The 26,760-nt window shown below is 51.9% G+C and overlaps 1 protein-coding gene across 1 annotated transcript in view; it reads right to left on the bottom strand.

Moving 5' to 3' along the window:
- Window positions 1–3,521: 3,521 nt before the first annotated feature.
- coro1a (coronin, actin binding protein, 1A) overlaps window positions 3,522–26,760 on the bottom strand; it is a 40,792-nt gene continuing 17,553 nt past the window's right edge. The window contains exons 4-11 of the mRNA XM_088637292.1: window positions 20,823–20,952; window positions 17,864–18,045; window positions 6,464–6,583; window positions 6,243–6,347; window positions 5,493–5,638; window positions 4,357–4,414; window positions 4,041–4,250; window positions 3,522–3,734 (exon numbers count right to left, since the gene is read on the bottom strand). Coding sequence (XP_088493418.1) covers window positions 3,642–3,734; window positions 4,041–4,250; window positions 4,357–4,414; window positions 5,493–5,638; window positions 6,243–6,347; window positions 6,464–6,583; window positions 17,864–18,045; window positions 20,823–20,952 — 1,044 coding nt within the window. The 3' untranslated portion in view covers window positions 3,522–3,641. The remainder of the gene's footprint in view (window positions 3,735–4,040; window positions 4,251–4,356; window positions 4,415–5,492; window positions 5,639–6,242; window positions 6,348–6,463; window positions 6,584–17,863; window positions 18,046–20,822; window positions 20,953–26,760) is intronic.

The following is a 26,760-nucleotide window of genomic DNA, read 5'->3' as shown; positions in this document are numbered from 1 at the left end:
ACACACAGATAGAGGCTGCAGGCAGTGTGCAGTCCCAGCCCTGCCTGACACACACACACTCACACACACACACACACTCACACACAGAGAGGCAGCAGGCAGTGTGCAGTCCCAGCCCTGCCTGACACACACTCACACACACACTCACACACAGATAGAGGCTGCAGGCAGTGTGCAGTCACAGCCCTGCCTGACACACACACTCACACACACACACACACACACACACACACAGAGGCAGCAGGCAGTGTGCCTGGGCTTAGGGGGCAGACACACAGAGGGCTGAGCTCCTGGCCAGGCTGGGACACGCACACACACACACCTGGAGTACAGACTCACTGTATAGACACACACACACAGAGGGCTGAGCTCCTGGCCAGGCTGGGACACGCAGAGAGCAGCTATTTCAGCCTCCTGCTCTGCCTGTCCTGACAGGAGAGAGACCTGCTCTCTGTGAACAGCACCCAGCCCCATCTCTCTGTCTGTCAGTGTGTGTCAGTGTGTGTGTCAGTGTGTGTGTCAGTGTGTGTCAGTGTGTCCTTTTTTCTTCTAGAAAACTTTCTGGTCTTGTCTAGATAGGCTGTCAGTGAGACTGTGTTCTTCAGGTGTGTGTGAGACTGTGTTCTTCAGGTGTGTGAGGTGTGTTCTTCAGGTGTGTGAGGTGTGTTCTTCAGGTGTGTGAGACTGTGTTCTTCAGGTGTGTGACTGTGTTCTTCAGGTGTGTGAGGTGTGTTCTTCAGGTGTGTGTGACTGTGTTCTTCAGGTGTGTGAGGTGTGTTCTTCAGGTGTGTGTGAGACTGTGTTCTTCAGGTGTGTGTGTGACTGTGTTCTTCAGGTGTGTGACTGTGTTCTTCAGGTGTGTGAGGTGTGTTCTTCAGGTGTGTGTGACTGTGTTCTTCAGGTGTGTGAGGCTGTGTTCTTCAGGTGTGTGTGACTGTGTTCTTCAGGTGTGTGAGGCTGTGTTCTTCAGGTGTGTGAGGTGTGTTCTTCAGGTGTGTGTGTGACTGTGTTCTTCAGGTGTGTGAGGTGTGTTCTTCAGGTGTGTGAGGCTGTGTTCTTCAGGTGTGTGTGACTGTGTTCTTCAGGTGTGTGTGTGACTGTGTTCTTCAGGTGTGTGACTGTGTTCTTCAGGTGTGTGAGGTGTGTTCTTCAGGTGTGTGAGGCTGTGTTCTTCAGGTGTGTGAGGTGTGTTCTTCAGGTGTGTGTGTGACTGTGTTCTTCAGGTGTGTGTGACTGTGTTCTTCAGGTGTGTGAGGTGTGTTCTTCAGGTGTGTGAGGCTGTGTTCTTCAGGTGTGTGTGACTGTGTTCTTCAGGTGTGTGTGTGACTGTGTTCTTCAGGTGTGTGACTGTGTTCTTCAGGTGTGTGAGGTGTGTTCTTCAGGTGTGTGAGGCTGTGTTCTTCAGGTGTGTGAGGTGTGTTCTTCAGGTGTGTGTGTGACTGTGTTCTTCAGGTGTGTGTGACTGTGTTCTTCAGGTGTGTGAGGCTGTGTTCTTCAGGTGTGTGAGGCTGTGTTCTTCAGGTGTGTGTGAGACTGTGTTCTTCAGGTGTGTGTGTGACTGTTCTTCAGGTGTGTGACTGTGTTCTTCAGCTGTGTGTGACTGTGTTCTTCAGGTGTGTGACTGTGTTCTTCAGGTGTGTGAGGTGTGTTCTTCAGGTGTGTGTGAGACTGTGTTCTTCAGGTGTGTGTGTGACTGTGTTCTTCAGGTGTGTGACTGTGTTCTTCAGGTGTGTGAGGTGTGTTCTTCAGGTGTGTGTGACTGTGTTCTTCAGGTGTGTGAGGCTGTGTTCTTCAGGTGTGTGTGGCTGTGTTCTTCAGGTGTGTGAGGTGTGTTCTTCAGGTGTGTGTGTGACTGTGTTCTTCAGGTGTGTGAGGTGTGTTCTTCAGGTGTGTGAGGCTGTGTTCTTCAGGTGTGTGTGACTGTGTTCTTCAGGTGTGTGTGTGACTGTGTTCTTCAGGTGTGTGACTGTGTTCTTCAGGTGTGTGAGGTGTGTTCTTCAGGTGTGTGAGGCTGTGTTCTTCAGGTGTGTGAGGTGTGTTCTTCAGGTGTGTGTGTGACTGTGTTCTTCAGGTGTGTGTGACTGTGTTCTTCAGGTGTGTGAGGTGTGTTCTTCAGGTGTGTGAGGCTGTGTTCTTCAGGTGTGTGTGACTGTGTTCTTCAGGTGTGTGTGTGACTGTGTTCTTCAGGTGTGTGACTGTGTTCTTCAGGTGTGTGAGGTGTGTTCTTCAGGTGTGTGAGGCTGTGTTCTTCAGGTGTGTGAGGTGTGTTCTTCAGGTGTGTGTGTGACTGTGTTCTTCAGGTGTGTGTGACTGTGTTCTTCAGGTGTGTGAGGCTGTGTTCTTCAGGTGTGTGAGGCTGTGTTCTTCAGGTGTGTGTGAGACTGTGTTCTTCAGGTGTGTGTGTGACTGTTCTTCAGGTGTGTGACTGTGTTCTTCAGCTGTGTGTGACTGTGTTCTTCAGGTGTGTGACTGTGTTCTTCAGGTGTGTGAGGTGTGTTCTTCAGGTGTGTGAGGCTGTGTTCTTCAGCTGTGTGTGACTGTGTTCTTCAGGTGTGTGAGGTGTGTTCTTCAGGTGTGTGAGGCTGTGTTCTTCAGGTGTGTGAGGCTGTGTTCTTCAGCTGTGTGTGACTGTGTTCTTCAGGTGTGTGAGGTGTGTTCTTCAGGTGTGTGAGGCTGTGTTCTTCAGGTGTGTGAGACTGTGTTCTTCAGGTGTGTGTGAGACTGTGTTCTTCAGGTGTGTGTGAGGTGTGTTCTTCAGGTGTGTGAGGTGTGTTCTTCAGGTGTGTGTGAGGCTGTGCTCTTCAGGTGTGTGTGAGGTGTGTTCTTCAGGTGTGTGAGGTGTGTTCTTCAGGTGTGTGTGAGACTGTGTTCTTCAGGTGTGTGTGTGACTGTGTTCTTCAGGTGTGTGACTGTGTTCTTCAGGTGTGTGTGAGGTGTGTTCTTCAGGTGTGTGACTGTGTTCTTCAGGTGTGTGTGAGGCTGTGCTCTTCAGGTATGTGTGACTGTGTTCTTCAGGTGTGTGTGAGACTGTGTTCTTCAGGTGTGTGAGGTGTATTCTTCAGGTGTGTGAGGTGTGTTCTTCAGGTGTGTGAGGTGTGTTCTTCAGGTGTGTGTGAGGTGTGTTCTTCAGGTGTGTGTGAGACTGTGTTCTTCAGGTGTGTGTGAGGTGTGTTCTTCAGGTGTGTGAGGTGTGTTCTTCAGGTGTGTGAGGTGTGTTCTTCAGGTGTGTGTGAGGTGTGTTCTTCAGGTGTGTGAGGTGTATTCTTCAGGTGTGTGAGGTGTGTTCTTCAGGTGTGTGAGGTGTGTTCTTCAGGTGTGTGTGAGGTGTGTTCTTCAGGTGTGTGAGGTGTGTTCTTCAGGTGTGTGAGGTGTGTTCTTCAGGTGTGTGAGGTGTGTTCTTCAGGTGTTTTGATGTTTATGCTTCTTCAGATATCTGGAGTAGCTCCAGAGCTGAAAGGAACTTCGCCCTTCAGTCTGGAGTAAATCTCTCCCTGTCCCATTGAGGTGAGTCAGACCACATGTTCAGTTGGCATATTACAGTCATTGTTTATTTTTGGTTTCAGCTAGTTGAGAAACGCACACACACGGGGCTGGGGTCTCGGGCTCGTCCCGTCTGGACGACGCGGTGACAGACAATGGCTCTAGCTCTTCTGCTCCAGGGTCTGCACCCTCTTGGTCAGCGCCTCCACTGCTGTCCTCAGCTTCTTCAGCTCCTCAGCCAGAGACTGGACGTCCTGAGAGAGAGGGGTCAGTGCAGTCTGAGTGCTCGCCCCAGTGAGTATCCCTCTGTCTGTCTGTCTGTCTGTCTGTCTGTCTGTCTGTCTGTGTCCAGATCACAGAACAGATGCCTGGCTGTGTGTCTAGTGTCTGTGTGTCCAGTGCCTCTCTGTGTGTCCAGGGCCTGTCTGTGTGTCCAGGGCCTGTCTGTCTCTCTTACCCCGCTGTCTGCCTGCTTGTGTCCAGGGCCTGTCTGTGTGTCCAGTGCCTGTCTGTGTGTCCAGGGCCTGTCTGTGTGTCCAGGGCCTGTCTGTCTCTCTTACCCCGCTGTCTGCCTGCTTGTGTCCAGCCAGCCTGCTGGTGCTCAGCAAGCTCTTCACCACTTTGAACTCTTTGGTCTTGGTCGCGACGAAGCCCTCCTTCAGCGAGATCAGGATTGGCTCCCCGTCCTTCCCAGCGAACCAATCGTCAGCCTCCACCGCAGGCTCTGGACCAATCGTGTCAGGGTAGAGGTCCTCCTGGAACAGATCGGACTGGGAGAGAGAGAGGAGCGTCAGTGTGTAATGGGAGACAGGGTGTCTACAGAGACAGGCACACTGTCGACAGTGTCTACAGGTGAACAGGTACAGGTGCTCTTACCTTGCGGGGGACGGTCATTACAATAGGCTCACATTTCCTCTCGTGTAGCTTATAGAACCTGTGGAGACAGCAGGGACTGACTGAGACCACGATGCACCATATAACAATCGACATCGTATACAGACCAGCTCTGTATAGTGACCAGTACTGTATACGGACCAGCTCTGTATAGTGACCAGTACTGTATACGGACCAGCTCTGTATAGTGACCAATACTGTATACAGTACAGACCAGCTCTGTATCGTGACCAATACTGTATACAGACCAGCTCTGTATAGAGACCAGTACTGTATACAGTACAGACCAGCTCTGTATAGTGACCAATACTGTATACGGACCAGCTCTGTATAGTGACCAGTACTGTATACGGACCAGCTCTGTATAGTGACCAATACTGTATACGGACCAGCTCTGTATAGTGACCAATACTGTATACAGACCAGCTCTGTATAGAGACCAGTACTGTATACAGTACAGACCAGCTCTGTATAGTGACCAATACTGTATACAGTACAGACCAGCTCTGTATAGTGACCAATACTGTATACAGACCAACTCTGTATCGTGACCAATACTGTATACAGACCAGCTCTGTATAGTGACCAGTACTGTATACGGACCAGCTCTGTATAGTGACCAATACTGTATACGGACCAGCTCTGTATAGTAACCAATACTGTATACAGACCAGCTCTGTATAGAGACCAATACTGTATACGGACCAGCTCTGTATAGTGACCAATACTGTATACGGACCAGCTCTGTATAGTAACCAATACTATATACAGTACATACCAGCTCTGTATAGAGACCAATACTGTATACAGACCAGCTCTGTATAGTGACCAATACTGTATAGAGTACATACCAGCTCTGTATAGTGACCAATACTGTATACAGACCAGCTCTGTATAGAGGCCAGTACTGTATACAGTACAGACCAGCTCTGTATAGTGACCAATACTGTATACGGACCAGCTCTGTATAGAGACCAGTACTGTATACAGACCAGCTCTGTGTAGAGACCAATACTGTATACAGACCAGCTCTGTGTAGAGACCAGTACTGTATGCAGACCAACCCTATACGGTCAGTCCTGCAGGACAGAGGGTGGTCAGCCCGGCGGTCAGCGTACCTGGCTATCTCACACTTGTTGATCTCCAGGCCTCTCTTGGGCATGTAACCCATGCCCTTCTGGGACTCCTTACTGCTGTACATGGACAGGTAGTGGACATAGGGAGCCTCATCCGTGATCTCGAAATACCGGATACTGCTGTCCCCCTGAGAGAGACAGACGGGTTAATACACCCCGTACGGAGAGAGAGGGGTTAATACACACTGAACTGAGAGACAGATGGGTTAATACAACCTATACTGAGAGAGAGGGGTTAATAACCCTGTACTGAGAGAGAGGGGTTAATACACACTGAACTGAGAGACAGACGGGTTAATACAACCTATACTGAGAGAGAGGGGTTAATACACGCTGTACTGAGAGAGGGGTTAATACACACAACTGAGAGAAAGAGAGGGGTTAATACACCCTGTACTGAGAGAGAGAGGTGTTACACCCTGAACAGAGAGAAAGGGGTTACTATACCCTGTACCGAGAGAGACAGACGGGTTAATACAACCTATACTGAGAGAGAGGGGTTAATACACCCTGTACTGAGAGATAGGGGTTAATACACACTGAACTGAGAGAAAGGGGTTAATATACCCTGTACTGAAAGAGAGAGGGGTTAATACACCCTGTACTGAGAGAGAGGGGTTAATACAACCTATACTGAGAGAGAGGGGTTAATACACACTGTACTGAGAGAGAGAGGGGTTAATACACACTGAACTGAGAGGAAGGGATGTTAACTCTTTCCAGAAAACTAACCTTGCCCACCAGGTAAACGATACCAGTATCGGGGTCAAAGAAGGGTAGCAGGACTCCACTGCTGGTGTCGAGCTCCTGCAGTGTCATGGGCTCTGAGAAACTGCTCTGCACAGACACACACAGAGCAGCACAGTCACGAGGAGAATCACTACTGTTCACCAGCACTGATCACTACTGCTGCTAATACTGCCCCCTGAAGGTCGTAGGTCATCAGGACGTACCGGATCCCACAAGGCCACCTGTCTCTCACTCATGCGGCTGAACCCTGTGGTCAGGATCTTCCCATCAGACACAAAGATCGCCCTGACAGGTCTGGAGCCCTCATGAGGCTTCTCCTTCTCCTGCAACAGAGAGAGAGGGGTTAATACAGACACACTGACTGGACACTCCAGTACATTAACACTGCACTGAGAGAGAGAGGGGTTAATACAGACACACTGACTGGACACTCCAGTACATGAACACTGCACTGAGAGAGAGAGGGGTTAATACAGACACACTGACTGGACACTCCAGTACATTAACACTGCACTGAGAGAGAGGGGTTAATACAGACACACTGACTGGACACTCCAGTACATTAACACTGCACTGAGAGAGAGAGGGGTTAATACAGACACACTGACTGGACACTCCAGTACATTATCACTGCACTGAGAGAGAGAGGGGTTCATACACACACACTGACTGGACACTCCAGTACATTAACACTGCACTGAGAGAGAGAGGGGTTAATACAGACACACTGACTGGACACTCCAGTACATTAACACTGCACAGAGAGAGAGAGGGGTTAATACAGACACACTGACTGGACACTCCAGTACATTAACACTGCACTGAGAGAGAGGGGTTAATACAGACACACTGACTGGACACTCCAGTACATTAACACTGCACTGAGAGAGAGGGGTTAATACAGACACACTGACTGGACACTCCAGTACATTAACACTGCACTGAGAGAGAGGGGGGTTAATACAGACACACTGACTGGACACTCCAGTACATTAACACTGCACAGAGAGAGAGAGGGGTTAATACAGACACACTGACTGGACACTCCAGTACATTAACACTGCACAGAGAGAGAGAGGGGTTAATACAGACACACTGACTGGACACTCCAGTACATTAACACTGCACTGAGAGAGAGGGGTTAATACAGACACACTGACTGGACACTCCAGTACATTAACACTGCACTGAGAGAGAGGGGGGTTAATACAGACACACTGACTGGACACTCCAGTACATTAACACTGCACTGAGAGAGAGAGGGGTCAATACACACACTGACTGACACTCCAGTACATTAACACTGCACTGAGAGAGAGGGGTTCATACAGACACACTGACTGGACACTCCAGTACATTAACACTGCACTGAGAGAGAGAGGGGTTAATACAGACACACTGACTGGACACTCCAGTACATTAACACTGCACTGAGAGAGAGAGGGGTCAATACACACACTGACTGACACTCCAGTACATTAACACTGCACTGAGAGAGAGAGGGGTTCATACACACACACTGACTGACACTCCAGTACATTAACACTGCACTGAGAGAGAGAGGGGTTAATACACACACACTGACTGACACTCCAGTACATTAACACTGCACTGAGAGAGAGAGGGGTTAATACACACACACTGACTGGACACTCCAGTACATTAACACTGCACTGAGAGAGAGAGAGGGGTTAATACAAACACTGACTGGACACTCCAGTACATTAACACTGCACCGAGAGAGAGAGGGGCTCATACAGACACACTGACTGGACACTCCAGTACATTAACACTGCACTGAGAGAGAGGGGGGTTAATACAGACACACTGACTGGACACTCCAGTACATTAACACTGCACTGAGAGAGAGGGGGGTTAATACAGACACACTGACTGGACACTCCAGTACATTAACACTGCACTGAGAGAGAGGGGGGTTAATACAGACACACTGACTGGACACTCCAGTACATTAACACTGCACTGAGAGAGAGGGGGGTTAATACAGACACACTGACTGGACACTCCAGTACATTAACACTGCACTGAGAGAGGATGGTTAATACAGACACACTGACTGGACACTCCAGTACATTAACACTACACTGAGAGAGAGGGGTTAATACAGACACACTGACTGGACACTCCAGTACATTAACACTGCACTGAGAGAGAGGGGTTAATACAGACACACTGACTGGACACTCCAGTACATTAACACTGCACTGAGAGAGAGAGGGGCTCATACAGACACACTGACTGGACACTCCAGTACATTAACACTGCACTGAGAGAGAGAGGGGTTAATACAGACACACTGACTGGACACTCCAGTACATTAACACTGCACTGAGAGAGAGGGGTTCATACACACACTGACTGGACACTCCAGTACATTAACACTGCATTTATCACAGTGTTAGTTGCAGTCATATCACTTTGCAACTCACAACTGGAAACCCACTAAAGCCCAGCAGGGGGAGCCTGGTCAGTACCTGGAGGGGAGACTCCTGGGAAAAACTAAGGCTACTCCTGGGAGAGGGGTGAGTGGGGCCAGCAGGGGGCGCTCTCACCCTGCGCTCTGATGCCCCAGTCCAGTGATGGTGAGCTATAAAAGAGTAGGGCTGGACACTGACGGGGACACTGGACTGTAAACAGGCGCCGTCCTTCTGATGAGACGTGAAGCCGGGGTCCTGACTCTCTGTGCTCATTAACAATCCCGGGGTGTCTCTATAAAAGAGTCGGGGTGTTACCCCAGTGTCCTGGCCAGATTTTCCCCTGGCCCTTACCCATCAAGGCCTCCTAATAACCCCCCTCTCTGACCTGTCCTCATCGCTCTGCTCTCCTCCACTGAGAGCTGCTGTGTGGGAGAGGACTGGAGCCTCATCCAGGTGGGGTACACACTGCTGGGGGTGGGGGGGATCCCCATGACCTGTACAGCACTTTGAGTGGAGTGTCCAGACAGGCGCTACATAAGGGTCAGCAATTATTATTATTATTTTTATTATTATTATTATTATTACTAATACTTAGAGAGGAATGGAGTATCTGTGAAATGTAGGAAACAGAAAAAGGAGCCGAAAAAAAGAGGGAAGTGGGTGTGGCAGTGGGAGTGTCAGTGGGTGTGGCAGTGGCAGTGGCAGTGGCAGTGGGTGTGTCAGTGGGTGTGGCAGTGTCAGTGGGTGTGACAGTGGCAGTGGGTGTGTCAGTGTCAGTGGGAGTGGGTGTGTCAGTGGCAGTGGGTGTGTCAGTGGCAGTGGGTGTGGCAGTGGGTGTGTCAGTGGGAGTGGGTGTGTCAGTGGGAGTGGCAGTGGGAGTGGCAGTGGGTGTGGCAGTGGGTGTGGCAGTGGGAGTGTCAGTGGCAGTGGCAGTGGGTGTGGCAGTGGGAGTGGCAGTGGGAGTGGCAGTGGGTGTGGCAGTGGGAGTGTCAGTGGCAGTGGGTGTGGCAGTGGGTGTGGCAGTGGGAGTGTCAGTGGGTGTGGCAGTGGGAGTGTCAGTGGCAGTGGCAGTGGGTGTGTCAGTGTCAGTGTCAGTGTCAGTGTCAGTGGCAGTGGGTGTGTCAGTGGCAGTGGGAGTGGGTGTGTCAGTGTCAGTGGGAGTGGGTGTGTCAGTGTCAGTGGCAGTGTCAGTGTCAGTGTCAGTGGGTGTGTCAGTGTCAGTGGGAGTGGCAGTGTCAGTGTCAGTGGGAGTGGCAGTGTCAGTGTCAGTGGGTGTGTCAGTGTCAGTGTCAGTGTCAGTGGGAGTGTCAGTGTCAGTGTCAGTGTCAGTGTCAGTGTCAGTGTCAGTGGGTGTGTCAGTGTCAGTGTCAGTGTCAGTGTCAGTGTCAGTGGCAGTGTCAGTGGGAGTGTCAGTGGGAGTGTCAGTGTCAGTGGGAGTGTCAGTGTCAGTGTCAGTGTCAGTGTCAGTGGCAGTGGCAGTGTCAGTGTCAGTGGGAGTGTCAGTGTCAGTGTCAGTGGGAGTGGGTGTGTCAGTGTCAGTGGGAGTGGGTGTGTCAGTGTCAGTGGCAGTGTCAGTGTCAGTGTCAGTGGGTGTGTCAGTGTCAGTGTCAGTGTCAGTGTCAGTGTCAGTGGGAGTGTCAGTGACAGTGGGTGTGTCAGTGTCAGTGTCAGTGTCAGTGTCAGTGGGAGTGGCAGTGGGTGTGTCAGTGTCAGTGTCAGTGGGAGTGGGTGTGGCAGTGGGAGTGTCAGTGTCAGTGTCAGTGTCAGTGGCAGTGGGAGTGTCAGTGTCAGTGGGAGTGTCAGTGGGTGTGGCAGTGGGAGTGTCAGTGGGAGTGGCAGTGTCAGTGTCAGTGGGAGTGTCAGTGTCAGTGGCAGTGGGTGTGACAGTGTCAGTGTCAGTGGGTGTGTCAGTGTCAGTGTCAGTGGCAGTGTCAGTGGGAGTGGGTGTGTCAGTGTCAGTGTCAGTGTCAGTGTCAGTGGGAGTGGGTGTGTCAGTGTCAGTGGCAGTGTCAGTGTCAGTGGGTGTGTCAGTGTCAGTGTCAGTGGCAGTGGGTGTGTCAGTGGCAGTGGGTGTGGCAGTGGGTGTGTCAGTGGGAGTGGGTGTGTCAGTGGGAGTGTCAGTGGGTGTGGCAGTGGGAGTGTCAGTGGCAGTGGCAGTGGGTGTGGCAGTGGGAGTGGCAGTGGGAGTGGCAGTGGGTGTGGCAGTGGGAGTGTCAGTGGCAGTGGGTGTGGCAGTGGGTGTGGCAGTGGGAGTGTCAGTGGCAGTGGCAGTGGGTGTGTCAGTGTCAGTGTCAGTGTCAGTGTCAGTGGCAGTGTCAGTGTCAGTGTCAGTGTCAGTGGGTGTGTCAGTGGCAGTGGGAGTGGGTGTGTCAGTGTCAGTGGGAGTGGGTGTGTCAGTGTCAGTGGGTGTGTCAGTGTCAGTGGGAGTGGCAGTGTCAGTGTCAGTGGGTGTGTCAGTGTCAGTGGCAGTGTCAGTGTCAGTGTCAGTGGGTGTGTCAGTGTCAGTGGGAGTGTCAGTGTCAGTGTCAGTGGGAGTGTCAGTGTCAGTGTCAGTGGGTGTGTCAGTGTCAGTGTCAGTGTCAGTGGGAGTGTCAGTGTCAGTGTCAGTGTCAGTGTCAGTGTCAGTGTCAGTGGGTGTGTCAGTGTCAGTGTCAGTGTCAGTGTCAGTGTCAGTGGCAGTGTCAGTGGGAGTGTCAGTGGGAGTGTCAGTGTCAGTGTCAGTGTCAGTGGCAGTGGCAGTGTCAGTGTCAGTGGGAGTGTCAGTGTCAGTGTCAGTGGGAGTGTCAGTGTCAGTGGGAGTGTCAGTGTCAGTGTCAGTGGGAGTGTCAGTGTCAGTGGGAGTGTCAGTGTCAGTGTCAGTGGGTGTGTCAGTGTCAGTGGCAGTGTCAGTGTCAGTGTCAGTGGGTGTGTCAGTGTCAGTGTCAGTGTCAGTGGGAGTGTCAGTGTCAGTGTCAGTGTCAGTGTCAGTGTCAGTGACAGTGGGTGTGTCAGTGGGTGTGTCAGTGGCAGTGGGTGTGTCAGTGTCAGTGTCAGTGGGAGTGGGTGTGTCAGTGTCAGTGGGTGTGTCAGTGTCAGTGTCAGTGTCAGTGGCAGTGTCAGTGTCAGTGTCAGTGTCAGTGTCAGTGGGAGTGTCAGTGACAGTGGGTGTGTCAGTGTCAGTGTCAGTGTCAGTGGGAGTGTCAGTGTCAGTGGGAGTGGCAGTGGGTGTGTCAGTGTCAGTGTCAGTGGGAGTGGGTGTGGCAGTGGGAGTGTCAGTGTCAGTGTCAGTGTCAGTGGCAGTGGGTGTGGCAGTGGGTGTGTCAGTGGCAGTGGGTGTGTCAGTGTCAGTGTCAGTGTCAGTGTCAGTGGGAGTGTCAGTGTCAGTGGGAGTGTCAGTGGGTGTGGCAGTGGGAGTGTCAGTGGGAGTGGCAGTGTCAGTGTCAGTGGGAGTGTCAGTGTCAGTGGGAGTGGGTGTGTCAGTGTCAGTGTCAGTGTCAGTGGGAGTGGGTGTGGCAGTGGGTGTGTCAGTGTCAGTGGGAGTGTCAGTGTCAGTGGGAGTGGCAGTGTCAGTGTCAGTGGGTGTGGCAGTGGGAGTGTCAGTGGCAGTGGCAGTGGCAGTGGGAGTGTCAGTGTCAGTGTCAGTGGGAGTGGCAGTGGCAGTGGCAGTGGCAGTGGGAGTGTCAGTGTCAGTGTCAGTGGGAGTGGCAGTGGCAGTGGGAGTGGGTGTGTCAGTGTCAGTGGGTGTGTCAGTGTCAGTGTCAGTGGGTGTGTCAGTGTCAGTGGGAGTGTCAGTGTCAGTGGGTGTGTCAGTGTCAGTGTCAGTGGGTGTGTCAGTGTCAGTGGGAGTGTCAGTGGGTGTGTCAGTGTCAGTGTCAGTGTCAGTGGGAGTGTCAGTGTCAGTGGGAGTGGGTGTGTCAGTGTCAGTGGGTGTGTCAGTGTCAGTGTCAGTGGGAGTGTCAGTGGCAGTGGCAGTGGGAGTGTCAGTGTCAGTGTCAGTGTCAGTGTCAGTGGGAGTGGCAGTGGCAGTGTCAGTGTCAGTGGGTGTGTCAGTGTCAGTGGCAGTGTCAGTGGCAGTGGCAGTGTCAGTGTCAGTGGGAGTGTCAGTGGGTGTGTCAGTGTCAGTGTCAGTGTCAGTGGGAGTGTCAGTGTCAGTGGGAGTGGGTGTGTCAGTGTCAGTGTCAGTGGGTGTGTCAGTGTCAGTGTCAGTGGCAGTGTCAGTGGGAGTGGGTGTGTCAGTGTCAGTGGGTGTGACAGTGTCAGTGTCAGTGGGTGTGTCAGTGTCAGTGTCAGTGGCAGTGTCAGTGGGAGTGGGTGTGTCAGTGTCAGTGTCAGTGTCAGTGTCAGTGGGAGTGGGTGTGTCAGTGTCAGTGGGTGTGTCAGTGTCAGTGGGTGTGTCAGTGTCAGTGTCAGTGTCAGTGGGTGTGTCAGTGGCAGTGGGTGTGGCAGTGGGTGTGTCAGTGGCAGTGGGTGTGGCAGTGGCAGTGTCAGTGGGTGTGTCAGTGTCAGTGGGAGTGGCAGTGTCAGTGTCAGTGGGAGTGGCAGTGTCAGTGTCAGTGGGAGTGTCAGTGTCAGTGTCAGTGGGTGTGTCAGTGTCAGTGGCAGTGGGAGTGGCAGTGGCAGTGGGTGTGGCAGTGGGTGTGGCAGTGGGAGTGTCAGTGGGTGTGGCAGTGGGAGTGTCAGTGTCAGTGTCAGTGTCAGTGGCAGTGTCAGTGGGTGTGTCAGTGTCAGTGTCAGTGTCAGTGTCAGTGTCAGTGGGTGTGTCAGTGGCAGTGGGAGTGGGTGTGTCAGTGTCAGTGGGAGTGGGTGTGTCAGTGTCAGTGGCAGTGTCAGTGTCAGTGTCAGTGGGTGTGTCAGTGTCAGTGGGAGTGGCAGTGTCAGTGTCAGTGGGTGTGTCAGTGTCAGTGGCAGTGTCAGTGTCAGTGTCAGTGGGTGTGTCAGTGTCAGTGGGAGTGTCAGTGTCAGTGTCAGTGGGAGTGTCAGTGTCAGTGTCAGTGGGTGTGTCAGTGTCAGTGTCAGTGTCAGTGGGAGTGTCAGTGTCAGTGTCAGTGTCAGTGTCAGTGGGTGTGTCAGTGTCAGTGTCAGTGTCAGTGTCAGTGTCAGTGGCAGTGTCAGTGGGAGTGTCAGTGGGAGTGTCAGTGTCAGTGGGAGTGTCAGTGTCAGTGTCAGTGTCAGTGTCAGTGGCAGTGGCAGTGTCAGTGTCAGTGGGAGTGTCAGTGTCAGTGTCAGTGGGAGTGTCAGTGTCAGTGTCAGTGGGAGTGTCAGTGTCAGTGGGAGTGGGTGTGTCAGTGTCAGTGGGAGTGGGTGTGTCAGTGTCAGTGGCAGTGTCAGTGTCAGTGTCAGTGGGTGTGTCAGTGTCAGTGTCAGTGTCAGTGGGAGTGTCAGTGTCAGTGTCAGTGTCAGTGTCAGTGTCAGTGACAGTGGGTGTGTCAGTGGGTGTGTCAGTGGCAGTGGGTGTGTCAGTGTCAGTGTCAGTGGGAGTGGGTGTGTCAGTGTCAGTGGGTGTGTCAGTGTCAGTGTCAGTGTCAGTGGCAGTGTCAGTGTCAGTGTCAGTGTCAGTGTCAGTGGGAGTGTCAGTGACAGTGGGTGTGTCAGTGTCAGTGGCAGTGTCAGTGGCAGTGGCAGTGTCAGTGTCAGTGGGAGTGTCAGTGGGTGTGTCAGTGTCAGTGTCAGTGTCAGTGGGAGTGTCAGTGTCAGTGGGAGTGGGTGTGTCAGTGTCAGTGGGTGTGTCAGTGTCAGTGTCAGTGGCAGTGTCAGTGGGAGTGGGTGTGTCAGTGTCAGTGTCAGTGTCAGTGTCAGTGGGAGTGGGTGTGTCAGTGTCAGTGGCAGTGTCAGTGTCAGTGGGTGTGTCAGTGTCAGTGTCAGTGGCAGTGGGTGTGTCAGTGTCAGTGTCAGTGTCAGTGTCAGTGTCAGTGTCAGTGGGTGTGTCAGTGGCAGTGGGAGTGGGTGTGTCAGTGTCAGTGGGAGTGGGTGTGTCAGTGTCAGTGGGAGTGTCAGTGTCAGTGTCAGTGGGTGTGTCAGTGTCAGTGTCAGTGGGAGTGTCAGTGTCAGTGTCAGTGTCAGTGGCAGTGTCAGTGTCAGTGTCAGTGTCAGTGGGTGTGTCAGTGTCAGTGTCAGTGTCAGTGGGTGTGTCAGTGGCAGTGTCAGTGTCAGTGTCAGTGTCAGTGTCAGTGTCAGTGTCAGTGGGAGTGTCAGTGTCAGTGTCAGTGGGAGTGTCAGTGGCAGTGGCAGTGGGAGTGGGTGTGTCAGTGTCAGTGTCAGTGTCAGTGTCAGTGGCAGTGTCAGTGTCAGTGTCAGTGTCAGTGGGTGTGTCAGTGGCAGTGGGAGTGGGTGTGTCAGTGTCAGTGGGAGTGGGTGTGTCAGTGTCAGTGGCAGTGTCAGTGTCAGTGTCAGTGGGTGTGTCAGTGTCAGTGGGAGTGTCAGTGTCAGTGTCAGTGGGAGTGTCAGTGTCAGTGTCAGTGGGTGTGTCAGTGTCAGTGTCAGTGTCAGTGGGAGTGTCAGTGTCAGTGTCAGTGTCAGTGTCAGTGTCAGTGTCAGTGGGTGTGTCAGTGTCAGTGTCAGTGTCAGTGTCAGTGGCAGTGGGTGTGTCAGTGTCAGTGTCAGTGTCAGTGTCAGTGTCAGTGTCAGTGGGTGTGTCAGTGTCAGTGGGAGTGTCAGTGTCAGTGTCAGTGGGAGTGGCAGTGTCAGTGTCAGTGGGTGTGTCAGTGTCAGTGGGAGTGGCAGTGGCAGTGTCAGTGTCAGTGGGTGTGTCAGTGTCAGTGGCAGTGTCAGTGTCAGTGTCAGTGGGTGTGTCAGTGTCAGTGGGAGTGTCAGTGTCAGTGTCAGTGGGAGTGTCAGTGTCAGTGTCAGTGGGTGTGTCAGTGTCAGTGTCAGTGTCAGTGGGAGTGTCAGTGTCAGTGTCAGTGTCAGTGTCAGTGTCAGTGGGTGTGTCAGTGTCAGTGTCAGTGTCAGTGTCAGTGGCAGTGGGTGTGTCAGTGTCAGTGTCAGTGTCAGTGTCAGTGTCAGTGGGTGTGTCAGTGGCAGTGGGTGTGGCAGTGGGTGTGTCAGTGTCAGTGGGTGTGACAGTGGCAGTGGGTGTGTCAGTGGCAGTGGGTGTGGCAGTGGCAGTGTCAGTGGGTGTGTCAGTGTCAGTGGGAGTGGCAGTGTCAGTGTCAGTGGGAGTGGCAGTGTCAGTGTCAGTGGGAGTGTCAGTGTCAGTGTCAGTGGGAGTGTCAGTGTCAGTGTCAGTGGGTGTGTCAGTGTCAGTGGCAGTGGGAGTGGCAGTGTCAGTGGGAGTGGCAGTGGGAGTGGCAGTGGGAGTGTCAGTGGCAGTGGCAGTGGGAGTGGGTGTGTCAGTGTCAGTGTCAGTGTCAGTGGCAGTGGCAGTGTCAGTGTCAGTGTCAGTGTCAGTGTCAGTGGGTGTGTCAGTGTCAGTGGGAGTGGCAGTGTCAGTGTCAGTGGGTGTGTCAGTGTCAGTGGCAGTGTCAGTGTCAGTGTCAGTGGGTGTGTCAGTGTCAGTGGGAGTGTCAGTGTCAGTGTCAGTGGGAGTGTCAGTGTCAGTGTCAGTGGGTGTGTCAGTGTCAGTGTCAGTGTCAGTGGGAGTGTCAGTGTCAGTGTCAGTGTCAGTGTCAGTGTCAGTGTCAGTGGGAGTGTCAGTGTCAGTGTCAGTGGGAGTGTCAGTGGCAGTGTCAGTGGGTGTGTCAGTGTCAGTGTCAGTGTCAGTGTCAGTGTCAGTGGCAGTGGCAGTGTCAGTGTCAGTGGGAGTGTCAGTGTCAGTGTCAGTGGGAGTGTCAGTGTCAGTGTCAGTGGGAGTGTCAGTGTCAGTGGGAGTGGGTGTGTCAGTGTCAGTGGGAGTGGGTGTGTCAGTGTCAGTGTCAGTGTCAGTGTCAGTGGCAGTGGGAGTGTCAGTGTCAGTGTCAGTGTCAGTGTCAGTGTCAGTGACAGTGGGTGTGTCAGTGGGTGTGTCAGTGGCAGTGGGTGTGTCAGTGTCAGTGTCAGTGGGAGTGGGTGTGTCAGTGTCAGTGGGTGTGTCAGTGTCAGTGTCAGTGTCAGTGGCAGTGTCAGTGTCAGTGTCAGTGGGAGTGTCAGTGTCAGTGGCAGTGTCAGTGGCAGTGGCAGTGTCAGTGTCAGTGGGAGTGTCAGTGGGTGTGTCAGTGTCAGTGTCAGTGTCAGTGGGAGTGTCAGTGTCAGTGGGAGTGGGTGTGTCAGTGTCAGTGGGTGTGTCAGTGTCAGTGTCAGTGGCAGTGGGAGTGTCAGTGTCAGTGGCAGTGTCAGTGTCAGTGGGTGTGTCAGTGTCAGTGTCAGTGGCAGTGTCAGTGGGAGTGGGTGTGTCAGTGTCAGTGTCAGTGTCAGTGGCAGTGTCAGTGTCAGTGGGTGTGTCAGTGTCAGTGTCAGTGGCAGTGTCAGTGGGAGTGGGTGTGTCAGTGTCAGTGTCAGTGTCAGTGTCAGTGGCAGTGGGTGTGGCAGTGGCAGTGTCAGTGGGTGTGTCAGTGTCAGTGTCAGTGGCAGTGTCAGTGTCAGTGGGAGTGTCAGTGTCAGTGTCAGTGGGAGTGGGAGTGGGTGTGGCAGTGGGTGTGTCAGTGTCAGTGTCAGTGGCAGTGGGTGTGTCAGTGGCAGTGGGTGTGGCAGTGGGTGTGTCAGTGTCAGTGGGTGTGTCAGTGTCAGTGGCAGTGGGAGTGGCAGTGGGTGTGGCAGTGGGTGTGTCAGTGTCAGTGTCAGTGGCAGTGGGTGTGTCAGTGGCAGTGGGTGTGGCAGTGGGTGTGTCAGTGTCAGTGGGTGTGACAGTGGCAGTGGGTGTGTCAGTGGCAGTGGGTGTGTCAGTGTCAGTGTCAGTGGCAGTGTCAGTGTCAGTGGGTGTGTCAGTGGCAGTGGGTGTGGCAGTGGGTGTGTCAGTGTCAGTGTCAGTGGGTGTGGCAGTGGCAGTGTCAGTGTCAGTGTCAGTGTCAGTGGCAGTGTCAGTGGGAGTGTCAGTGGGAGTGTCAGTGTCAGTGGCAGTGGCAGTGTCAGTGGGTGTGTCAGTGTCAGTGGGAGTGGCAGTGTCAGTGTCAGTGGGAGTGGCAGTGTCAGTGTCAGTGGGAGTGTCAGTGTCAGTGTCAGTGGGAGTGTCAGTGTCAGTGTCAGTGGGTGTGTCAGTGTCAGTGGCAGTGGGAGTGGCAGTGTCAGTGGGAGTGGCAGTGGGAGTGGCAGTGGCGGTCCTGAGGCCTCACTCACAGCGATGACGGAGCCCTTTCGGGGGTCGATGATGCGGATGACCTTGTCCTTGCAGGAGGTGACAATACAGCTGCCATTGCAGTTCCAGCCCACACTGTAGATCATGTCAGAGTGCAGAGAGTCCAGGCGGATCACAGGCTCCCCACAAGCCACATTCCAGATCATGATGACATTGTCACAGCCTGAGAGAGAGGGGTCAATACACACACTGACTGACACTCCAGTACATTAACACTGCACTGAGAGAGAGAGGGGTTAATACACACACACTGACTGGACACTCCAGTACATTAACACTGCACTGAGAGAGAGAGGGGTTAATACACACACACTGACTGGACACTCCAGTACATTAACACTGCACTGAGAGAGAGAGGGGTTAATACAGACACACTGACTGGACACTCCAGTACATTAACACTGCACTGAGAGAGAGAGGGGTTCATACACACACACTGACTGGACACTCCAGTACATTAACACTGCACTGAGAGAGAGGGGGGTTAATACAGACACACTGACTGGACACTCCAGTACATTAACACTGCACTGAGAGAGAGAGGGGTTAATACAGACACACTGACTGGACACTCCAGTACATTAACACTGCACTGAGACAGAGAGGGGTTAATACAGACACACTGACTGGACACTCCAGTACATTAACACTGCACTGAGAGAGAGGGGTTAATACAGACACACTGACTGGACACTCCAGTACATTAACACTGCACTGAGAGAGAGGGGTTAATACAGACACACTGACTGGACACTCCAGTACATTAACACTGCACTGAGAGAGAGAGAGGGGTTAATACAGACACACTGACTGGACACTCCAGTACATTAACACTGCACTGAGAGAGAGGGGTTCATACACACACACTGACTGGACACTCCAGTACATTAACACTGCACTGAGAGAGAGGGGTTAATACACACCCTGACTGGACACTCCAGTACATTAACACTGCACTGAGAGAGAGAGGGGTTCATACACACACACTGACTGACACTCCAGTACATTAACACTGCACTGAGAGAGAGAGGGGTTAATACACACACACTGACTGGACACTCCAGTACATTAACACTGCACTGAGAGAGAGAGGGGTTAATACACACACACTGACTGGACACTCCAGTACATTAACACTGCACTGAGAGAGAGAGGGGTTAATACAGACACACTGACTGGACACTCCAGTACATTAACACTGCACTGAGAGAGAGAGGGGTTCATACACACACACTGACTGGACACTCCAGTACATTAACACTGCACTGAGAGAGAGGGGGGTTAATACAGACACACTGACTGGACACTCCAGTACATTAACACTGCACTGAGAGAGAGAGGGGTTAATACAGACACACTGACTGGACACTCCAGTACATTAACACTGCACTGAGACAGAGAGGGGTTAATACAGACACACTGACTGGACACTCCAGTACATTAACACTGCACTGAGAGAGAGGGGTTAATACAGACACACTGACTGGACACTCCAGTACATTAACACTGCACTGAGAGAGAGGGGTTAATACAGACACACTGACTGGACACTCCAGTACATTAACACTGCACTGAGAGAGAGAGAGGGGTTAATACAGACACACTGACTGGACACTCCAGTACATTAACACTGCACTGAGAGAGAGGGGTTCATACACACACACTGACTGGACACTCCAGTACATTAACACTGCACTGAGAGAGAGGGGTTAATACACACCCTGACTGGACACTCCAGTACATTAACACTGCACTGAGAGAGAGAGGGGTTCATACACACACACTGACTGACACTCCAGTACATTAACACTGCACTGAGAGAGAGAGGGGTTAATACACACACACTGACTGGACACTCCAGTACATTAACACTGCACTGAGAGAGAGAGGGGTTAATACAGACACACTGACTGGACACTCCAGTACATTAACACTGCACTGAGAGAGAGAGGGGTTAATACAGACACACTGACTGGACACTCCAGTACATTAACACTGCACTGAGAGAGAGGGGTTAATACAGACACACTGACTGGACACTCCAGTACATTAACACTGCACTGAGAGAGAGGGGTTAATACAGACACACTGACTGGACACTCCAGTACATTAACACTGCACTGAGAGAGAGAGAGGGGTTAATACAGACACACTGACTGGACACTCCAGTACATTAACACTGCACTGAGAGAGAGGGGTTCATACACACACACTGACTGGACACTCCAGTACATTAACACTGCACTGAGAGAGAGGGGTTAATACACACCCTGACTGGACACTCCAGTACATTAACACTGCACTGAGAGAGAGAGGGGTTCATACACACACACTGACTGACACTCCAGTACATTAACACTGCACTGAGAGAGAGAGGGGTTAATACACACACACTGACTGGACACTCCAGTACATTAACACTGCACTGAGAGAGAGAGGGGTTAATACACACACACTGACTGGACACTCCAGTACATTAACACTGCACTGAGAGAGAGAGGGGTTAATACAGACACACTGACTGGACACTCCAGTACATTAACACTGCACTGAGAGAGAGAGAGGGGTTAATACAGACACACAGACTGGACACTCCAGTACATTAACACTGCACTGAGAGAGAGAGGGGTTAATACAGTCACACTGACTGGACACTCCAGTACATTAACACTGCACTGAGAGAGAGAGGGGTTAATACAGTCACACTGACTGGACACTCCAGTACATTAACACTGCACTGAGAGAGAGAGGGGTTAATACACACACACTGACTGGACACTCCAGTACATTAACACTACCAGTTTGCAAGGTGTGTTCAGATGATTTTCAGTGTTTGCTCAGGTTTGTAGGATGTGTTGAGGGAGTTTTTAGGGTGCATTCAGGGTGTGTTCAGGGAGTGTGCAGGGAGTGTTCAGGGAGTGTGCAGTGGGGATGCAGTACCTGCGCTGAGTAGAACATTGTGTGCAGTGGGGTGCCAGCTCAGAATCCCGACACGCTTGGAGTGACCCTCCAGAGTGACCACTGCCTCGGTCATCGGCTTGGTCAGACCCCCGTCAGGAATCTCCCAGATCTACAGAGAGAGAGAGAGTGGTCAGAGAGACAGAGTGACCACTGGCCTGCTCAGACCCCCGTCAGGAATCTCCCAGATCTACAGAGAGAGAGAGTGGTCAGAGAGACAGAGTGACCACTGGCCTGCTCAGACCCCCGTCAGGAATCTCCCAGATCTACAGAGAGAGAGAGAGTGGTCAGAGAGACAGAGTGACCATTGGCCTGCTCAGACCCCCGTCAGGAATCTCCCAGATCTACAGAGAGAGAGAGAGTGGTCAGAGAGACAGAGTGACCACTGGCCTGCTCAGACCCCCGTCAGGAATCTCCCAGATCTACAGAGAGAGAGAGAGTGGTCAGAGAGACAGAGTGACCACTGGCCTGCTCAGACCCCCGTCAGGAATCTCCCAGATCTACAGAGAGAGAGAGAGTGGTCAGAGAGACAGAGTGACCACTGGCCTGCTCAGACCCCCGTCAGGAATCTCCCAGATCTACAGAGAGAGAGAGTGGTCAGAGAGACAGAGTGACCACTGGCCTGCTCAGACCCCCGTCAGGAATCTCCCAGATCTACAGAGAGAGAGAGAGTGGTCAGAGAGACAGAGTGACCACTGGCCTGCTCAGACCCCCGTCAGGAATCTCCCAGATCTACAGAGAGAGAGAGAGTGGTCAGAGAGACAGAGTGACCACTGGCCTGCTCAGACCCCCGTCAGGAATCTCCCAGATCTACAGAGAGAGAGAGAGTGGTCAGAGAGACAGAGTGACCACTGGCCTGCTCAGACCCCCGTCAGGAATCTCCCAGATCTACAGAGAGAGAGAGTGGTCAGAGAGACAGAGTGACCACTGGCCTGCTCAGACCCCCGTCAGGAATCTCCCAGATCTACAGAGAGAGAGAGAGTGGTCAGAGAGACAGAGTGACCACTGGCCTGCTCAGACTCCCGTCAGGAATCTCCCAGATCTACAGAGAGAGAGAGAGTGGTCAGAGAGACAGAGTGACCACTGGTCTGCTCAGACTCCCGTCAGGAATCTCCCAGATCTACAGAAAGAGAGAGAGTGGTCAGAGAGACAGAGTGACCACTGGCCTGCTCAGACTCCCGTCAGGAATCTCCCAGATCTACAGAGAGAGAGAGAGTGGTCAGAGAGACAGAGTGACCATTGGCCTGCTCAGACTCCCGTCAGGAATCTCCCAGATCTACAGAGAGAGAGACTTCCAGGGCCAGGGAAACGTGCTGCTCTGTGGTGACCTCAACGCACGAACAGGCACACTGGCAGACTTCACCAGCACACAGGGAAATACTCACATATTTGGACAATCCCCTCTGTACCACACACCGGTCACCTCACACAGGTGCAGCCAAGACACCACGGTCAACAGCACCGGGCGCGAGCTGCTGCAGCTCTGTCAAGGGCTGGGCCTGTACATCGTCAACGGCAGGACTAGAGGGGACTCTCTAGGCAGGTTCACCTACAGCTCAGCTCTGGGCAGCAGTGTGGTGGACTACGCCATCACCGACCTGGACCCCTCCTGTATCAGTGCCTTCACTGTCAGGCCACAAACTCCCCTCTCCGACCACAGCCAGATCACACTCTACATGAAGAGAACACACCAGCACAGAGACACACTGACACAGCCCAGCCAGCTGTATGACCTCAACCAGGCATACAGATGGGACACAGACAGCCTAGACAGATACCAAACTGCACTGGGCCATGACGAAACTCAGACACTGATGGACACATTCCTAAACACTCCGTATCAAACCAACAAATTAGGCATAAGCTTGGCCACACAAAAACTAAATCACCTATTCCACAAACTAGCATCAAAATCTAAGCTAAAAACAACTACATCAAAAAACTACCAAAAAACAAAAGCAAAAGAAAAGTGGTTTGATACGGAGTGCAAAAACATCAGAAATGCACTACGAAAAGTCTCAAATGAAAAACACAGACAACCACACAACACAGATCTGCGACTCAGGTACTGTGACATGGTAAAACTTTACAAACACACGCTGAAAAAGAAAAGAAACACATACATAGACAAACAACTTGCAGAAATTGAGGAGTCACTAAATCAGAATTGTTTCTGGGAGAAGTGGAACAACTTAAACAAATCAAAACCAGAAGAATTGGCCATCCAAAATGGAACAATCTGGCAAACATACTTTGAAAATCTCTATGAAAAGCTCCCAAATACAAATCAATCAGACCAAAACACCATTTATGAAAAACTCAAAATTTTGGAATTGGCTATCAAAGACAACCAAAACCCCTTAGACTCCCCAATCACTGAGCAGGAGCTACTGGACAAACTCCAGGCCCTCAGACCACGCAAAGCCTGTGGCCATGATGGAGTCATAAATGAGATGCTGAGACACAGCAGCCCAAAGTTGCAACAAGCCCTGCTCAAACTCCTCAATCTCATCATGACAGCCGGATGTTTCCCCGAGGCCTGGAACCAAGGACTGATCACGCCCATCTATAAGAGTGGAGATAAACTCGATCCCAACAACTACCGGGGCATCTGTGTGAACAGTAACCTGGGGAAGGTATTCTGCAGTATCCTAAATACACGAATACTGGCCTTCCTTACCGAACACAATGTCCTGAGTAAAAGTCAGATTGGCTTCTTGCCAGATCACCGCACATCTGATCACATTTACACCCTACACACACTGATAGACAAACACGTCCACCAAAAACACAAAGGAAAAATTTTTGCCTGCTTTGTCGATTTCAAAAAAGCATTTGACTCGATTTGGCATGAAAGATTGTTTTATAAACTACTCCAAAGTGGCATAGGGGGCAAAGTGTACGACATCATTAAATCAATGTATTCAGAGAGCAAATGTGCAGTGAAAATTGGAAACAAAAGGACTAAATTCTTCACCCAAGGCCGCGGGGTGAGACAGGGCTGCAGCCTGAGCCCAACACTGTTCAATATCTATATCAATGAATTAGCAGGAATGTTGGAGCAGTCTGCAGCTCCTGGTCTTACACTACACGACACAGAAATCAAGTTCCTGCTCTACGCAGATGACCTGGTCCTGCTGTCGCCCACAGAACAGGGGCTGCAGCAGAACCTGGCACTGCTGGAGCAGTACTGTCAGACCTGGGCACTGACAGTCAATCTGGACAAGACCAGAGTTATGGTTTTCCAGAAGAAAGCCAGACCTCAGGGAAACAGGTACAAATTCACACTGAACAACAACACATTGGAGCACACATCCAGCTACACATATCTCGGTCTCACCATCAGCTCTTCCGGGAGTTTTGACCTGGCAGTGAAGGCACTGAGGGAGAAGGCACTCAGGGCTTTCTACGCAATAAGAAGGAGGCTCTTCAACATCAACCCACCAACAAGAATCTGGCTCCAAATATTTGAAAGTGTAATCCAACCCATTGCCCTATACGGCAGTGAAGTTTGGGGTCCCCTCACAGACCAGGATTACACCCAATGGGACAAACACCCCACAGAAACTCTGCACATGGAGATCTGTAGAAACATCCTCCGTGTGCAGAGAAAAACTCCTAACAACGGGTGCAGGGCCGAATTAGGCCAGTACCCACTATTGATAAACATACAGAAGAGAGTATTAAAGTATTGGCTACACCTAAAAAACAGTGACCAAAATTCCTACCACCACAAAGCCCTGCTCAGCCAAGAGCTGAGCCCAAAACAGAGCCCCCTGAGCCAGCTGGTCCTGAGGCTCACCGACCTGAGCCACACCAACACTAACCAGCCTCAGGACAGCACTGCTAGAGCACCACAACCCAGACTCAACCACATCACAGCACAGATCAAATAGCAATATCTCACACACTGGGACACACACACACAAACACAACATAAACTGGAATGCTACAGAACCTTAAACAGACAATACACACTAGCTGAATATTTGACCAAAATAAAAAATAACAAACAGAAACAGACCCTGACGAAGTACAGGCTCAGTGACCACAACCTGGCCATAGAAACTGGGCGACACAGGCAGACCTGGCTGCCCAGAGAGGACAGGCTGTGCTCCCACTGCCAGCAGGGAGAAATAGAGACAGAGGTGCACTTCCTACTGCACTGTGACAGATACTCTGGGATTAGAGAAACATTCTTCCCGAAATTCAGAAATCTAATCCCAGAGTTCCCACACCTGCCAAAACCACAACAGGTCCCAATCCTACTGGGAGAGGGAGGAGGGAACTCAGTTGATCTGGCAGCCCAGTATGTGATCTCCTGTCACAGCCTGAGGAACAGTGAGTCCGTCTCCCAATAATGCTCCAGCCGCCTACAGTATATGTCGATATTATATAATATGTCTTTGTTGTAAATGTCTGTAACATGTCTGTAGATTTTACTTTACTTCTATTTTTTGTTTTGTTCTATGTTAATTTTATTATTTTTATTTGCTTTGGCAACACTGATTGTACCCATCGGTCATGCTAATAAAGCACCTTGAATTGAATTGAATTGAATTGAGAGAGAGTGGTCAGAGAGACAGAGTGACCACTGGCCTGCTCAGACTCCCGTCAGGAATCTCCCAAATCTACAGAGAGAGAGAGTGGTCAGAGAGACAGAGTGACCACTGGCCTGCTCAGACTCCCGTCAGGAATCTCCCAGATCTACAGAGAGAGAGAGTGGTCAGAGAGACAGAGTGACCACTGGCCTGCTCAGACCCCCGTCAGGAATCTCCCAGATCTACAGAGAGAGAGAGAGTGGTCAGAGAGACAGAGTGACCACTGGCCTGCTCAGACTCCCGTCAGGAATCTCCCAGATCTACAGAGAGAGAGAGAGTGGTCAGAGAGACAGAGTGACCACTGGCCTGCTCAGACTCCCGTCAGGAATCTCCCAGATCTACAGAAAGAGAGAGAGTGGTCAGAGAGACAGAGTGACCACTGGCCTGCTCAGACTCCCGTCAGGAATCTCCCAAATCTACAGAGAGAGAGAGAGTGGTCAGAGAGACAGAGTGACCACTGGCCTGCTCAGACTCCCGTCAGGAATCTCCCAGATCTACAGAGAGAGAGAGAGTGGTCAGAGAGACAGAGTGACCACTGGCCTGCTCAGACTCCCGTCAGGAATCTCCCAGATCTACAGAGAGAGAGAGTGGTCAGAGAGACAGAGTGACCACTGGCCTGCTCAGACCCCCGTCAGGAATCTCCCAGATCTACAGAGAGAGAGAGAGTGGTCAGAGAGACAGAGTGACCACTGGCCTGCTCAGACTCCCGTCAGGAATCTCCCAGATCTACAGAGAGAGAGAGAGTGGTCAGAGAGACAGAGTGACCACTGGCCTGCTCAGACTCCCGTCAGGAATCTCCCAGATCTACAGAGAGAGAGAGAGTGGTCAGAGAGACAGAGTGACCACTGGCCTGCTCAGACTCCCGTCAGGAATCTCCCAGATCTACAGAGAGAGAGAGAGTGGTCAGAGAGACAGAGTGACCACTGGCCTGCTCAGACCCCCGTCAGGAATCTCCCAGATCTACAGAGAGAGAGAGAGTGGTCAGAGAGACAGAGTGACCACTGGTCTGCTCAGACTCCCGTCAGGAATCTCCCAGATCTACAGAGAGAGAGAGAGTGGTCAGAGAGACAGAGTGACCACTGGCCTGCTCAGACTCCCGTCAGGAATCTCCCAGATCTACAGAGAGAGAGAGAGTGGTCAGAGAGACAGAGTGACCACTGGCCTGCTCAGACCCCCGTCAGGAATCTCCCAGATCTACAGAGAGAGAGAGAGTGGTCAGAGAGACAGAGTGACCATTGGCCTGCTCAGACCCCCGTCAGGAATCTCCCAGATCTACAGAGAGAGAGAGAGTGGTCAGAGAGACAGAGTGACCACTGGCC

This window comes from Lepisosteus platostomus, chromosome 6, assembly GCF_059453375.1.
Source record: "Lepisosteus platostomus isolate fLepPlt1 chromosome 6, fLepPlt1.hap1, whole genome shotgun sequence".
NCBI classification, from domain to species: Eukaryota; Metazoa; Chordata; class Actinopteri; order Semionotiformes; family Lepisosteidae; genus Lepisosteus; species Lepisosteus platostomus.
Note: the sequence above shows the minus strand (reverse complement) of the source record. Positions and strands in the feature narration are given on the sequence as shown.